Raw genomic sequence first — 16,282 nt, forward strand, 5'->3', positions numbered from 1 at the left:
GAAGAATAGTTCAGAGTGAGCCAGTGGATGTAGGGGTTTGGTATTGAGAACAACCAGCCTAAGATTAAGGTCAGAAGGTGAGGTTAGTTCTACCTGTGTGTGTTGTAGTGTACTTGTATTTACCTGGAGTTTGTCAGCAGTTAATGTGCTTACCTGCTCTAAGTAAAGATTAAAACAGGCCCTTTTTCCGAGGCCCAACAGTCCGCATATTTTTTTTTCCTTTTTTTTTTTTTTTTCTGGGCCCTATCCACCCTTCGTAAATTGGAGGAAACTGGATTAGGAATCACTGGGGACTGTGCCCCTTTTTCTGTGCTACTACTCCCTCCCCAGTTCAGTAGCACGGCACTGGATTAGGGTTCATTTGGGACTGTGTTTGTAGCTTCTGTGTGTGTGTGTGTGTGTGTGTGTGTGTGTGTGTGTGTGTGTGTGTGTGTGTATTATTCCGTTTTTCTATTTTTGGATCTTATTCACTCCGTTGAGAGAGTGGGACTCTGTTTTACGATGATGTTGATGATGGCAATAATGACGACAATGATTATACTGCCCTTGATGTTAGTTATGATGATGACGACGACGATGTCGCAGGTAAATGTGTTATTGTCGCTGTTGCTGCTGCTGATGATGAGGATGATGATAAAAGTGTTACAGCTGATGATAATGATGATAACAATGATGAAGTTGATAAAATTGTTGGTTTTGTTGTTGTGGGTTGATGATAATAATTATAATGCTGATAAGTGTTCCTGCTGCTTATATTAATGCTGCAGCTGCTGCTGCTGCTGATGATGATGATGATACTGGCTGCCTACCGTGTCTTGGCCAGTCAAGCCTGCCACTGCAGTAATTGAGCGGGCGGCGTGGCTCCGTGGGGACAGACAGTTTCAGAAGTGGCCAGGGTGCGTGTCTGAGGACCATCCCACCCAGCCGACCCCTTCATTCCGCCGACGTATTTTTTGCAGTTTATTTTCTTTACCTCCACACGGTTTTATTCAACTACAGTATTTTTGGAGTTTGTTTTCCCTGCTTCCAGACGAGTACATTTAGCACTAGGAAGGCCATATTTAATTCCTTGGGTGACTTTTTTTTTTTCGTTTATTCTTTGCTATCTCCAAACTATCTCATTTAGCTTAGGAAGATTGTAACTAACTCCAGTACGATGATTTTTTTTTTTTATCGTGCCCTTCTACAAACGATTTTATTTATCTTAGGAAGGCGATATCTTCCTCCTTCAGTGCGGTCAGGTGTTTTGGGCATTTATTCTCGCCACCTCCGGACGATTTTATTCACGTTGGAAAACCCGTGTCTAACTCCTTGAATTTGGTAAGGTCTTTCTGAGCTTATTCATTGCGCCTTCCAGACGATTTTATTCAGCATAGGGAGCCTGCATCTAACTCCTTTGGTGATTTTTCTGTATTCTTACAACCTTCAGATTATTTTATTCAGTTTAAGAAGGCCCTAGTTAACTCTTTCATTTAGTGAAGTCTTTTTGCGGTTTATTCACTGCCTTAAGACGATTTTATTTAACTATGGACAGGCCTCTAGTGCTGCAAGGGTTCATGAAAGCTGTGTCTATCTCTTCCCGCCCAGTGTCTCCAAATCCAAACAGAATCGCCCGAGGATTGCAAGGATGAAATACAAAATACATCAGTACAGTGAAAGGGAACAAGGAAATTAATCTAGAATCCATCACTCGAGGTTAACCAATCATTCCATATATCTCAGGGCATCCTAATTCGCCCCTTCAGCTCGTAGACGCCTTATATATTCTGTTCTTGTTGTCTCCAAGCGTTTTTATGGACATCATGCATGGGAGATTTTGCGCTATAGATAGTTCCGAAATTTCGTCTGACCTGAAGAAAACTGTCTGGTAGTAGCGTCATCATCATCATCACCACCACTATCACCACCACCAACACCATCTCCTCCGCCACCACTATCATCATCATCATCCACACCACCACCACCACCACGACCACAACCACAGCCACCATCATTATCATCATCATCATCATTATCACCGTCGTCGTCGTTTGGTCACTATCACCCATAGTATTTTTCTTGACACTAGATTATTTCACTTGGCTGAGGTTGTCATAGGAGCGTAAGAGGGTTAACACTGTATCCAGCACTCGTCACTTAGTCGAGCCAATTATAAACCTAGTTATTTCTTTAGGCCCACTCGTTACCACCCACTCATCACCACCCACTCAGCCAAACCGGCTCAGCACCACCTACTCAAGCAAACCCGCTCAGCACCACCCATTCGGCATCACCCACTCAGCACTCCCCCTTGAACTAACAAAATTACGCTTAAGTGTTTTCTGAGACTCGATAATCACTTGAGGGGGACTCTTAAGCTTTCTCATGCGTGCTCTCTCTCTCTCTCTCTCTCTCTCTCTCTCTCTCTCTCTCTCTGTTTTTGGTTCCTCCACCCCACCAACTGAAACATTTAGACTAATGTTGTTTTCCATTTTTTTTTTTAGTTAACTGTTATAGTCTCTTTTCTCAGTGGTGAATTAAGTTTATGATGATGATGGTAGTTAATCGCTTAATTATCTCTTCCAGGTTTAAACTACCGTGGACGACACCGAACTAGAAGAAAGTATAATCACAGAATACTAAAATCTGTTATAGTCCCATTTCAGGGACAGTGTCACAGAGGAAGGCCTACATGAATGGTGTGGAATAGATTGAAGAAACTTTTATGAAAATTTGTGATACATGAAAACAGTGATTGAGTTTTTTCTAAGCATGTGAAATACAACCTGGCCTTCTTTTGACTGAGAGGGACATTAATTTGTGTAACCTAAAGAGTGATATGGAGATTTTGAGTGTACAGATTGTTGTCAGAAGTTCCTGTACACTTGCCTGACAGTTTCAAAACCTGTAGCCACCTTGTTGAACTAAATTTAGAATAATATCGGAGGGTTTGGATTTTGATTCTCTAGTTTTTGAATTCCAGAAGTATATTAGCACATTGATTTTGACTGTGTTTTTGGGATCAGATGTTTCTCTACTAAATATCGGAATTATGTCAGATCCTAGTGAGATCTGGTTCATAACTGATCTGTAATAGCCAAGAGGGTTAGTGTCGTTCTTTTAAGTTCGAATCCCAAACCTGTATAGGAACTACTGACGGTGACTGTACAATAGACAAGTGAAGGTACAGAAGGTGGTATTAAGAAACGGCTTTGTTATATAAGTCAGAGAAGTAAAGAAGTGACTCATTCAGGACTGCGATAGATAAGTTAAGGAAGAGTTGCCGCTGTGAAGAAGTGACTGTCTAAGGGAGAGGCGTTGCTGTGTGAAGCGACTCGACCAGACACGGGTTCTCTCGCCTTGAGTGCCACAGTGCTACCGTAGCCAGTATGAGGGTGCCAGGCGTGGTGTTGCTGTTGCTGCTGTTCACTTCCTCTTCCTCCTCCTCGTTCAGCAGTCTCACATCTCCGCCTTTCGATATTGGTACGTAGTCATGACACTTCTGATATTTATAATGAACCACATAGACTTACCAGTAATTTAGATGTGTGTGAAATAAGTTCTTAGTGCAATGGTGAATAATTGCATGATAAGTGGCATTCGAGGTACTGAACCACTTAAATCTTGGACATCTGTTGTTGGGTGAATATGACTGCTGGGTGTTAGCCAGAAGAAGTTAAAAAGACGTCCACGTGCTGGAGGTGCTAATGTTGTAGTTACCTCAGTTCCACAACTGAATGTACAGTTTATGATAATTTTAATTTTGTTCCGAATGTGGGGATAAATGGAGAGACCATTGAATTATTCATGCTGCTTGATGTCACTACCTATTTTCTAAACTTTAGTTACTTTGTTCTTTATTCTCTTATTTACTGCTCATAAGCTAAAGACAATAGTTATTTCTTTAGTGAAAGTTGTTCACTGCGACTGACTGATGACTGCTAACATCTCGCACATGTTAATTATACAGGACATGCTGGACACGTAGTTGAATGTTTCCCCATATGGTTCCTAAGTCTTTTATATCCAGTTGCCATTAAAGCTCTGGATGCCAGATGGGAGGTCTTCATTGTAATCTGGCGGCCATGCTATTTTATTCAGTTCAGAGAAACCCGCGGTGGTATATAGAGTAAGAACAACTCCGATTAACGTTTTGACAGAACAGCAAACTACGTGGTACAGAGTGTAAAAATGGCAGGTTAGCTTCTTGACTTAACATTTAGAACTGTTATCTTAATATCTGACGTCAGACGATTTAGTATAGCGCTGAGTGTTGATGTCACGTATCCCTTCTTTGTGTCATTTGACTCCTTGCTTCCGATGACGTCATTTTTATTTGACTCATGCTGTATAGAGATAAGCTGAATAGAATGGCCTTTAGGGGGTCTGAATGAAATTTATATGTCGCTGGAGTGAAGAAGTTATCGACGATGATGTCTGATATTATCTCTATACCTTTAGACGAAGAGCCTACACGTGGTGACGGTGTGCACCCGTGGTGGAGGTGAGCAGCTGTGGTGTCCACCCAGGAGCCAAATCTGCTCCTATTTCCCTGCATCTCGCCGTGGGGAAGTACTCTGGTCTGATCTTGGCGAAGCGTTATTAACCTCAGGGGAGCGCAAGTTCCCTGCACAGTGTATGTACTGAACCTGCAGGACGGCTACATAGAAACAGTTACTTACATGTGGTTGACATGTAAGCTTGACCAGACATCCCTGGGTTAAGCACAGTATCCTTAAGACAGGCTTATCCAGCTTAGGAGACTTTTTCAAACTGGAAAGGTTAGACGCAGCCTTCATCATCACTCCAGCACGAGCAGACTCTCGTAAGCAGATGAAAATAGTAATAAATTGTCAAGAATACCCCCTAAAAATCCACGATATAAAAAGAACGCTGTTGGTGTTGATTTTGTGTAATAATTCTCGGGTGGGCGGAAGTGTAAATCAGAGGCTCAGGCGGGAATAATGCACGCTTCACTCAGTAAGATTTAGTGCTTCAGTTAAGGAATGTCGGTTTTATTAACGAGAGAGAGAGAGAGAGAGAGAGAGAGAATTAGATTTCTGAAATAGAGACAGTAGCCTACACTTTTAGGGCAATCCAGAAAACGAAAGAGTGAAAAGTGGATGATATTTCAGAATTAAAGAAAGTTCGTCTCCTAAAAAAAAACACACAAAACGAGAGAGTGAGGGTGAGTGTTCAGAATCAAAGAAAGTTCGTCTATTAAACAATCCACAAAATAAGTGAAAAGAATGGGTAAAATTTCAGAATCAGAGAAAGTTCACCCCAAACACAAGCCACAAAAATCTCATGATAAAGAAACAGCCTTGAATCTCGTCTCCAAGATACCCAAGATAGCCCTGTGAGACCCCAGGGAGGAATTAGACAGCACCGCATTGCCCACAAATCGTCGTGCGGGAGCAAGACAGATGGGGCTGGGACCGGTACATCATCAGCAAGGAGGCGAGAATGGAGCCCCGTGGTGATGGATGGGGCGGACGAGTGGGTGGGAGGGAGAGTACGGATGCAGTCCATACGGTAGTTCCTCTCGAATAGTGTGGAAAGTGTGACAGAACTTTAATTAAACAGTGGAGGGAAAAACATAGCTACGGGTAATTGTTTCAGTAAACAATTTTTTTATGTGTTACACTTTGGGTAGGAGCGTAACAGCCCGTTCCCTATGACCAGCAGTCCTCCAGCGCACCAAACACCTCCTCATGCCACCACATCGGCGTTAACACTCGTCATCCGTACTGAATATATGCTAGGGCTGTCTCATACAAGACCGGTGTATTGGTATCAGCGAAGGTGTTTTTTACGACATGTCGGCAGGTCTAATGATAGATCAGCGAAGTCTGCTTTAGCGAAATTCAGATTCTTAAACTGTTCCTGCCCCAGCTGAGATTCGAATCCGCGTCCACTGGAACAGCAGACCACCTCTTTACTGACTGCCATTGCCCAAATTCGTTGTGCAAAAATTATTGCCCCTTATGCGTTTAAGATTACCTGTTTGAGGGGCACTAGAACTTCGCTATGGAACCAGTCGTGGCATGTCTTGAAAGAGCTAAGAAAACTGTCATCCATTGGTATCAGACTTTCCACCAAAGTGCCAAATATAACCGAAACACACACACACACACACACACACACACACACACACACACACACACACACACACACACACACACACACACACACACACACACACACACACACACACACACACACACACACACACACACACACACACACACACACACACACACACACACACACACACACACACACACACACACACACACACACACACACACACACACACACACACACACACACACACACACACACACACACACACACACACACACACACACACACACACACACACACACACACACACACACACACACACACACACACACACACACACACACACACACACACACACACACACACACACACACACACACACACACACACACACACACACACACACACACACACGAACAAGGTCTTCTGCGTCACTAATAAAGAGATCAATTAAGTGACAACAATAGCACGTCCCCCATACTGCCCCGTAATATTGTATCGAGGGGTAGGCTGTGACGGTGATGATGATGATAATAATAATAAGAGCTTGAGGGGAAGGGAGAGGGGTAGGGGGTAGTAGGGGTAGGAGGGAGGGATGAGGGGTAGGAGTATGAGGGAGGGGGAGGATGGGAAAGGGTAGAAGGGATGGGAAGGATGGGGAAGGGTAGGAGAAAGGAATAAGGAGATGGAAGAGGGGGCAGGAGGGAGGGGTGAAGTAATGGGAGAGGGAGTAGGAGAGATGGGTGAAAGGGATAGAGAGAGGAAGGAGGAGGGAGGGGCGAAGGGGGTGAGGAGTGAGGAGGGGGAGGCGAGGCAGGTCTGTAACGTTCCCGCTTGCCAACTGGTGGACGGGAGGTCGCGCCTCGCTCAGGTTGCGAAAAAGTTTCACTGACGAAGTGGGTGGTTACTGTCCCACTTGAGCAAGGGGACGGGTGTGTGCCTGTGTGAAGGTCACAGCCTTGCCCTTAGATCGGACTATATGAGCTCTCAGCTCCCTTCCGGGAGGGTAAAAGCTAACGATCACGACCATCAAGTGATCCTGACCGAACCGGTGAAACACACACACACACACACACACACACACACACACACACACACACACACACACACACACACACACACACACACACACACACAATTCTTTAGGTAAAAACAGAGCACAGAAGAACGGAGGACGATACTTTTTTTTTCTCAGTTGCAAACCTAATTGTGGAATCTTGCTTCACTACCTCGGAACAATCTTGAAAGTGCATCAAAACCTAACGAGTGGAATAAATGTACAGCTGTTGTATTAAATGTACTAAATAATGTCTAGGAAGGTAAGGAAAAAATGAAAATGCTGCTTTTCATAAGATGGCTACAAGCTTTCCAGAAATGTCACAGATCCACAACAAACTTCCTACAGTTCTTCCACCGTGACAGACATTTTTTCGCAGTTGGGATGAGAATATGAGTATGCAGGAACCTCGGATGTCCCTAGTTCTTCCTGTGAAAATTAAGCATACAAGAGGAAAATTTTGCAGGAAGGTTAAGGAAAATAGTGAAAAGTCTTGTCATGCTTCTTGATTCTCCTACAAAAACATATATTAAATACAAGTAAATGTCGTGTTGTTTACTTTTGTTTTTCCAACTCCAACTCTGAAAAACACCACATGCAGCTGTTGACTAATGCTGGGAATCACATCGCTTTCAATTTCCCGTAACACTACACGAGAAGTAATTATTCAACTGTGAAAAAAGAAAAAAGTAAAAAAAAAAAAACATTCGCAATACACATCCAGCAGCGCAAAACTATCGTGCTATGAAATTGGCGCGAAAAAAAAATCCAAAACAAAAGAGTTGCTCACGTGATGCCCCGAACCGAAAGCACATCCCGACAACTTTTTCGAATAAGTTAAGCATTTTCGCGGTGGGAGGTGGCAGAGGGGCGGACTGATGATCTCATGGTCGCGAGTTCAATCCCCGGCTAATGCAGGGATGGAAAGGTTTGGATTTCGTTAAAGCGCTGTGTGGGTGTTGTTTTTTCAGAGGACCGAATTTTGACTTTAGGTGACTTTTTAGCTGCTCTTTCTTGGCGATTGATTTTGTATGTTTTCACTTTAATATTCTCTTGTGTGTTACCTATGTGTTTTGGTCTCGACTCAGCTTGTATACATGGCAGTCATAAACATATTAACACTCTCAGGCCCCCATACTCTCTCAGCTGAATAAAATCGTCTGAGTTAGATGGGATTGAATGCTAGTTGTCTTAGTCTTGAAGAACACCCATAGAACTCACTCCTAGCTGAATAAAATCGTTCGACATTAGCAGAAATAGAATGGCAGAGTTTTCCTGACCATGAGAGGACTACGTATCATAAAAAAAGAATAGAATGAAAAGATAGGAGAGGTGTTAGAAAGTTTACAAAGCTGAATGGCGGCGCTGACAGCTGGCCCGAGGGTATTTCTTTTTCAGCACCCTCTCTGGTTTGCCTTCATTTTTTACCCAAACGCCATTCGTTCCTTTTTCTCTTTTCCTGTAGCCATTTCGCAGCCTTGAAAATTGTCCTGCTTTACTTTAACCAGCGTACGAAAATTGTTTAAAGATTTGTTTGTTCATAGTGCCTTCAGACGATCCTATTTAAAAAGAAAAAATAAAATGTAGAAGATTAACAAACAGCTTCTTGAACCCACTTGCTATGGTTCTTATCAGGTGAAGGGAGATCTCTTTTCTTCTGGAACGTCTTCAGTATGATGTAAAGTGTTTTTTTTTTTTTTTTTTCGTAAGTATTTCCATCCGACGACTTCATTTTGCATTTTTTTTTTATTCAGCTTAGGAGAACCCCTAGTGCAGGATTAATGATAGATACGTCAAACGCCTCCATTAAAAAAAAAAATAATAAGATGGATAATATCGCCTGGACAGAGCAAGAACAGAATAAGGATGTTAGTTGTTATGGAAGATTTCTCGCAGTTAAAAGGGTTGGCAAAATCATTCCCAGCATCATTTATCATTTTATTATTATTATTATTATTATTATTATTAATACATATTCTCTTTAGGCAAAATCATTCCCAGCATCATTTATCACTTTATTATTATTATTATTATTATTATTATTAATACATATTCTCTTTTCCTATGGTTGGGTTAGTTTTGCCTCTTGTTGTTCGTGTAAAATAAAATCTTGGTTACGAGGAGAAATTATCGTATGTTTACGAAACTGTGACGTGATGTGCTCTTGATATTTCCCGCCATTGGTCCGTCACGCCGCGAAGGACACGCCACACGTCAGGTAGGCGGCCGGGGCGTTAGTGTCCAGATAAGAGAACATATTGCTCTTAGATGTGCTAGTGTATGGCCGTAGGGACTTATATCTACACACACACACACACACACACACACACACACACACACACACACACACACACACACACATACACACACATACATACATACAGACATAAATACATATATATATATATATATATATGAAAAAGAAGGAAGCAGGGGAGGAAGGAAGAAAAGAGGGAAAGAAGGAGGGAAAGAAAGATAGAGGGAGGCAGGTTGGCATGTGGAAGAGTCCGGCGCAATGACCGTGACTGAGCTGATGAGAGTAACCATCATAAGAGGAAAATATTGGGTGGCGCTGGGTGGGTGGGGGCGTATAGATGGAGTCATTAGGGCGGTGTATCAGCAGGTAATGGGCCAGAAGGAGGGTAGGGACGCTGCTGGAGACGCTGGAAGCTAACTCACACTTTTAGCTTTCTATCTACCTCGGTGGGTATGTGGGCGGATAGATGTGACAGACAGGTGATAGCTGGCCCACACTTTTAGCTTCTGTCCATCTACCACGTTGGGTTCATGGGGGAAAAGTGGTAGATAGTCTCTCTCTCTCTCTCTCTCGCTCTTTCAGTGGACAAGCTGGATGGAAGGGGTACACAAAATAGAACTTGGAATTCTTTGTTTTCTCTTAAAAAATAAAATAAAAATCCAAATTCGATCCTGTATATGCCTCCCACATGGACTTCGCCTTTAACATCTGTACAGTTAGTGATGGTCTGTGTTGGTGATGGGTTACAGTATATCACAGTTTTTTCCATATCACTTGTACTGTTAATTGGGGTAAACTGGCAGATCAGATAGTTAGCATTAGAGGTTTGTCAGTCAGTTTTTATGAATTCATTTTGGAGGTAATGGAAAACAGTAAAAAAAAAAAAAAAAAAGAACGTAACGAGGACTTTTGTGGTTAATGGCGGGTTGTGATAGTAAAAAAGAAAATAATGATGATGATAATAATAATAATAATAATAATAATAATAATAATAATAATAATAATTGTAGTACATCATTTTTCGTGGTTTATCCCTTCACTAGGATGACCCTATTTTCATTCGTGCTTCGTGATGATAATTTTACTCGCCAGAAGAACTTTTTTGTAGTAATGGCTATTTGTAGTAGAAGGCTATAGATAACCCGTCCAGTTCCAGAGTCTCTCCCAGGCTGAATAATATCGTCTGAAGATAGCAAGAGTGAAAAAAAGAGACGTCCCATCCCCCCAAACAGTGTATATGTCATTATTTTTATTTTTTGTACCCAAATCGTGTCAGGCAGTAATGAAATAATGCTGCACTTTGAAACTTTACCTTCACCCATGACCTTAGACCTTTGATGTGTCTGTACAAAAATCTAATAACCTGTTCCCAGAGCCACACACAAAGTATGTCCAAATAAGATCAGGGCATTGATGAGATAATTACCTCCTACCTACCTATCTACGTACTAACCTACCGACTTACACACACACACACACACACACACACACACACACACACACACACACACACACACACACACACACACACACACACACACACACACACACACAAGCATACATACAAAAATACATACGTAAAAACTGACACGAACACACGAACAAGGCCTCCTGCGTCACTAATAAAGAGATCAATTCAGTGACAACAATAGCACGTCCCCCATACTGCGCCGTAATATTGTATCGAGGGGTAGGCTGTGACAGTGATGATGATGATAATAATAATAATAAGAGCTTGGGGGGAAGGGAGAGGGGTAGGGGGTAGTAGGGGTAGGAGGGAGGGATGAGGGGTAGGGGTATGAGGGAGGGGGAGGATGGGAAAGGGTAGAAGGGATGGGAAGGATGGGGAAGGGTAGGAGAAAGGAATAAGGAGATGGAAGAGGGGGCAGGAGGGAGGGGTGAAGTAATTGGAGAGGGAGTAGAAGAGATGGGTGAAAGGGATAGAGAGAGGAAGGAGGAGGGAGGGGCGAAGGGGGTGAGGAGTGAGGAGGGGGAGGCGAGGCAGGTCTGTAGTGCCGAGGTGCTCATTATTACCCGTGCCGAGATAAAGAAGGTGCCGAGCCTGTCGTGTTATGAGGCGGGTTATAAAGAAGGACAAGAATATAGAAAGCGGGAAAGAAAAAAGCTGAAGAAAAGGAGGGAGATTAAAGAATGATTGAAGACGGAAAGGAGGGGTGAGGAGGGAGAGGACGGAAAGGAGGAAAGGTGGAGAGAGGGAGAGGGTAGAGAAGTACTGGATTCATGTTCATGTTTCTTGGTAATCTCTCTCTCTCTCTCTCTCTGTTTTACCCGTTTTACCCCATCAGCCTGAAGACTTTCTTTTTTCTCTTTATCATTATTACCTCCTGACGATTTTATAAAGCTTTGGGACAGGCCTTTCAAGGTGAATAAGTTTAGAGGAGACAGCAATAAACAGGACGTCGATTCGCAAATACATTACGATTAATTCTCTGTCGGTATTATGATTCGTGCGTCTAGGATGGACAAGGAAAGAATAGAGCAGAATCTTCCCGTGTCCCTCGTTCCTCCTGCGAAAGCAAACTCCTAAAGGGAAGCACACATAAGTTTGTGAAGCCACACCATTTCGATCAGGCTTTCACTTCCTTTGGCCGTCCTGCTAAAGCACATCTTGGTTACGTTCAGGGAGCTGCCGTGAATTATAAAAACGGAAGATTATACCCACATCTTTATGTGATCCAACAGTTTTAATCCCACTTTAACCCACCTCATTTAGGCCGAAACCTTTGTAACACCCCATTAAACATCAGTTCCATTTATGTTTTTCTTTACGTGTCCGACTCTAGACATAGACTTGATTGCCTGTTTTCTGAGGTCCAATAGTTCTACGTGCCTTATCTCTTCACATGTCACCATTTCGGTACTGATATCCACGGCCCATATTAAGTACATGCTACATGATTGGCTGTCTCATTGAGCACTGGTGTAATGGTATTAAAAATAGTGTTTTTAGTTCATCGGATTGTTGCCTGCCCCAGCTTAGGATCGAACTCGTGGCCTTTCAGAGAACAGATACCTTCTCTGATTACATTTAGTTATAAGTTTGTTTCTGAATCCGGTCCAGGGCTGACCACCCATACATTGCAGAGGGTGAACTGGGGACGGGCGGCCGAGGCTCAGCTACACCCACCAACACCAACACACGCCGAGACAACGAGAACAACCCCAGGCCACGTTTCCACCCGGACACCCCCACCAGAGTCACCACGCAGCTGGGGGCGCACGCTTACCTACCCTGCCGCATCAGGGACCTGGGGGATAAATCGGTGAGAGAAGCAGTGCATACAGGAGAATGTTAAGGTGTAGTATGTAAAATAAATTGCCCAGGAAGAGGTGTTACGAAGCCTCCTGGGTCAATTAGAATGTGGCCCAGTTACACGTGCTTGTTCCAGTGTTGTGAATTAGGAACCGAATATTAAGCAGGTAATTATCAGAACCCCATGAATTTTTATAATAATCTCCCGTACTGCTTCCAATTATCGTGGATCCGGAATTGAATATTAATTAAGACAGGACACTCAGGGTAGAAACTAAAGCCCTGTAGGTTTGGCCTCCATGTTTGTATTCATGAACATATCTAAGCACAGGTTGTATGTAAGGTTGCTTGGGTATACTTTCTCTTCACTTGTGCAGCAAACAAGCACTTCATAACTGGACCGGAGTGAACATTAGAGTGAAAAAATATAGTCGACCAAAACGACCCGATAGAGATAAGCTTATAATAACAAACTAGTCAGTATCCTTTACAAACTTTTCCTCCGGTTCTCCGCCAGGTATCATGGATTAGGAACCGTGACTCGCACATCCTGACGGTGGACCGGTACACATTCATCTCCGACGAGCGGTTCACGGCGTGGCACGAGGCGCCCACACAGACCTGGACGCTGCAGGTTCGATACGTACAGGAAAGGGACGCCGGCAGCTACGAGTGTCAGGTAAAAGGAACTTGAATGAATTTAAGTATGTGGATAAAATTGCTAGAGAGGGACGCCTTCACATTTTGTCATCGATACAGCTGGGCAGCTTCTATGCCCATTTATACAGACTTTCCTCAACTCCGTCGCTATCCCCCCAAAAGGATGGATGTGGACTACAAGATGAGCTCAGCCACAGCCTGCAGTCCACCGGGTTCACGTTTCAGATGAGTCAGGATTTGCAACTACTACACTACTACTCTGCTCCGGATGGATCATGAATATCTTTATATTCGCTCTAGTTTGGTTTGGAAGCATTTGGTGCCTGTCCGGTAGCGAACACATGAAACAGACTCCCCTAACCCCTTACCCATACATGTAATTGCTGGGTCGTTTCTGGCTGTAAGAGGTACATGGGGGAACTGTGGAGTGATGGCACCATTGCCCTCCCCTCTACCCTCACCTGCTGCCATTTTGCCCTCCTGTCACTGTAATTCGTCAGCCAGAAATGACCCTCATTTGTGAAGGAGGATTAAAATAGTCGCCCTTTCATGTGCTGGGAAGTGTGTAGCAGCCGCCAAACACTTCACAACCAACCCAGAGAGGATATTAAAATGTCTGTAAGAACATTCATATTTCTAAACATGGCTTCATCTAGACAAGTGGCTTTGTCCGTCTGTCGTTAACTAACGTTTTTCGGAAAGAGTTGCTTCACTCCCGTAGACTTTACCTATTTGGTCCCCGAAGCTCCCGCATCTGTCTGCACTTTTTTTAAATTTAATTTCCGTGTAAGACTGCATGCTTGTAGGGTACTTTTTTTTTCACGCTTAAAGCTACCAAACACTTTAAAATCACACGTGAGTGAATGTTTAAGAAAAAATAATTCAATACGATTTGTAGCGTTAAATAGTTAAGATTCTCTGTGAATACTTCCACAGGTCTCCACTGAACCCAAGATGAGCCACTTCGTCCACCTCAACGTCGTCTGTGAGTGCACCCTCCAGTCACGTACACTCGCCAACAAATGTCATGTCGCCTCTCCTGCCTCTCTCCATCGGTTCTGACAATCAGAGTCATAAATGCGCAGTAACTGGGACAGATTATTTTATTTTGCCTCATATTAGTGTTGTTTGGATTGGATTCACGGGACAGATTTTCAAAGTTGGAGGGAGAAGAAGCAGGAGTGACGAGAGGACTTTTTTTTTGCTGATAGTTCATTCTGCAGAATATATAGTCGGAATTATATGAATCTAAAACCATAACACAAAGAGCGAAATATGTGGGAAGTGCCGTTTGAAACAGCATATATTAAAAAACGATTTTACGTACCGTAGGGCAAAGACGTCTTAGTGAAAGGGTTAACTGCGAGAACATACACCGATACTTTTCTTTCCAGCATATCTAAAATATTCCCCCCCACCCCAGCCCCGAGTGTGCGCATCCTGGGTAAGTCTGACGTGTACGTAAAGGCGGGGTCCACTGTGAGTCTCAAGTGTGTCATCACCCACGCACTGCACCAGCCTGCATATATCTTCTGGTACCACGTGAGTCACCACAATACAATATATATATATATATATATATATATATATATATATATTTATATACATATATATATATATATATATATATATATATATATATGTAGATACAGATCTAGATATATCTTGTCTACAATTTTGTCGTGCCAGTTTCTCCATGTCAGTTGTTTTGGTATTTTTTCCCCTGCCGGCTTGGACTGGACAGTGTGGTAGATGGGGGAGGAGGGGAAACTGTTTCATTTTCCCCGCTTTCGATCTATCCATCTCTCATCCCCGTATTCTCTGCAGGGTGAGCGTCGTGTCGTGGGCAGGTGGTCTCGTGTGATGTCCCTGGAGCGGCCGAAGGATGAAACTTCTACCTCAAGCTCCAGCTCCAGCTCCACCACCAGCACCCTCACCATCCCTGCCCTCACCCTAGCACACTCGGGCAATTACACATGCGCACCAGCCTCACTACACACTGCATCTGTCACCCTACATGTGCTCACTGGTAGGTAGCACGGCATTGATAGAGACTGGTTGGTGGCTGTGTGGGTTTTTAGGGTCGTCTCAAGGATAGATACACTAATAGATGGCCAGGTAGGTAGCTCCATGTCTATCATTCTGCTTATACTTACTGTTGCGTCGAGGGTTAACAGACATATAGACAGATGGATAGACTGGTGTTAGGTATTTTTCTGTCTAAACAATGGGATAAATAGATAGACATATAGATCAGTAAGGAATGTTTTAACAAAGTTTCCTGCCCCAACCAGAAAGTATCACATGCTTACTTTTTTCTTCTTGTGTATCTCGCAGGGGAGCATCCGGCGGCGATGCAGCGGGGTAGCGCCGCCCCTCCCCTACCCGGCCTCCTCCTGGCGCTGACCACCTCACTCCTGTGGCTGCTGGAAGGCGCCACCTGACTCATCCCCGCACCCGCCTTGACTCACCCTGCCACACCGCATGACTCTCATCCGAGCCCTGACTCACGTCGCCACACCCCGAGTCACTCCTCCATCTGACTCCCTCCCGCGCCGTCATCCCTTATTACCCTCTCCCTGTCCATCCAGCAGTACAATTAGGGACCTGGATGTGATCTAATCGGTTGCAGCACACGCTGTCTGTAGAGAGGTCTAGCAGTCGATCTCATCCACGGGCCACTGGTTGAGGTTAAGAAGGGCATCGGATCGCAGGGAATTAACATTTCAACAAAAGTCCTTCAAACAGGGATATAGCCTTAATCCCCTGGGAAAGACGGCGTAAAAAGAAGTTCACGGAGTAAAGTACGTACAAGGCGTAAAAAGAAGTGTAGGGCAGAAAAGTTAGTGCACGGCGTAAAAAGAAGTGCAGGGCGTAAAAGCAGTGCACTACATAAAAGGAAGTGCACGGCATAAAAGGAAGTGCACGGCATAATAGGAAGTGCATGGCATAAAAGGAAGTGCACGGC

At 43.7% G+C, this 16,282-nt stretch overlaps 1 protein-coding gene across 1 annotated transcript; it reads left to right on the forward strand.

The window, feature by feature from the left end:
• Nucleotides 1–576: 576 nt before the first annotated feature.
• Nucleotides 577–15,912, forward strand: LOC145406323 (uncharacterized). The gene is made up of 8 exons (XM_080277485.1): nt 577–585; nt 4,441–4,559; nt 12,463–12,664; nt 13,172–13,333; nt 14,251–14,299; nt 14,738–14,856; nt 15,142–15,343; nt 15,652–15,912. Exons 1-8 carry the CDS (start codon nt 577–579, stop codon nt 15,756–15,758), a joined length of 969 nt encoding a protein of 322 aa, XP_080133611.1. The 3' UTR covers nt 15,759–15,912.
• The last annotated feature ends 370 nt before the right edge of the window (nt 15,913–16,282 follow it).

The sequence above is a fragment of the Coenobita brevimanus genome, chromosome 70 (assembly GCF_032717465.1).
Source record: "Coenobita brevimanus isolate Jiangsu-jjx chromosome 70, ASM3271746v2, whole genome shotgun sequence".
In the NCBI taxonomy this organism is placed as follows: Eukaryota; Metazoa; Arthropoda; class Malacostraca; order Decapoda; family Coenobitidae; genus Coenobita; species Coenobita brevimanus.

What these genes read in the sequence shown, in the direction of transcription:
- LOC145406323 (XM_080277485.1), top strand. An exon ending in GGGACCTGGGGGATAAATCG is followed by an intron (nt 12,665 to 13,171) that starts GTGAGAGAAGCA and finishes GTTCTCCGCCAG; the next exon opens with GTATCATGGATTAGGAACCG. An exon ending in CCGGCAGCTACGAGTGTCAG is followed by an intron (nt 13,334 to 14,250) that starts GTAAAAGGAACT and finishes ATACTTCCACAG; the next exon opens with GTCTCCACTGAACCCAAGAT.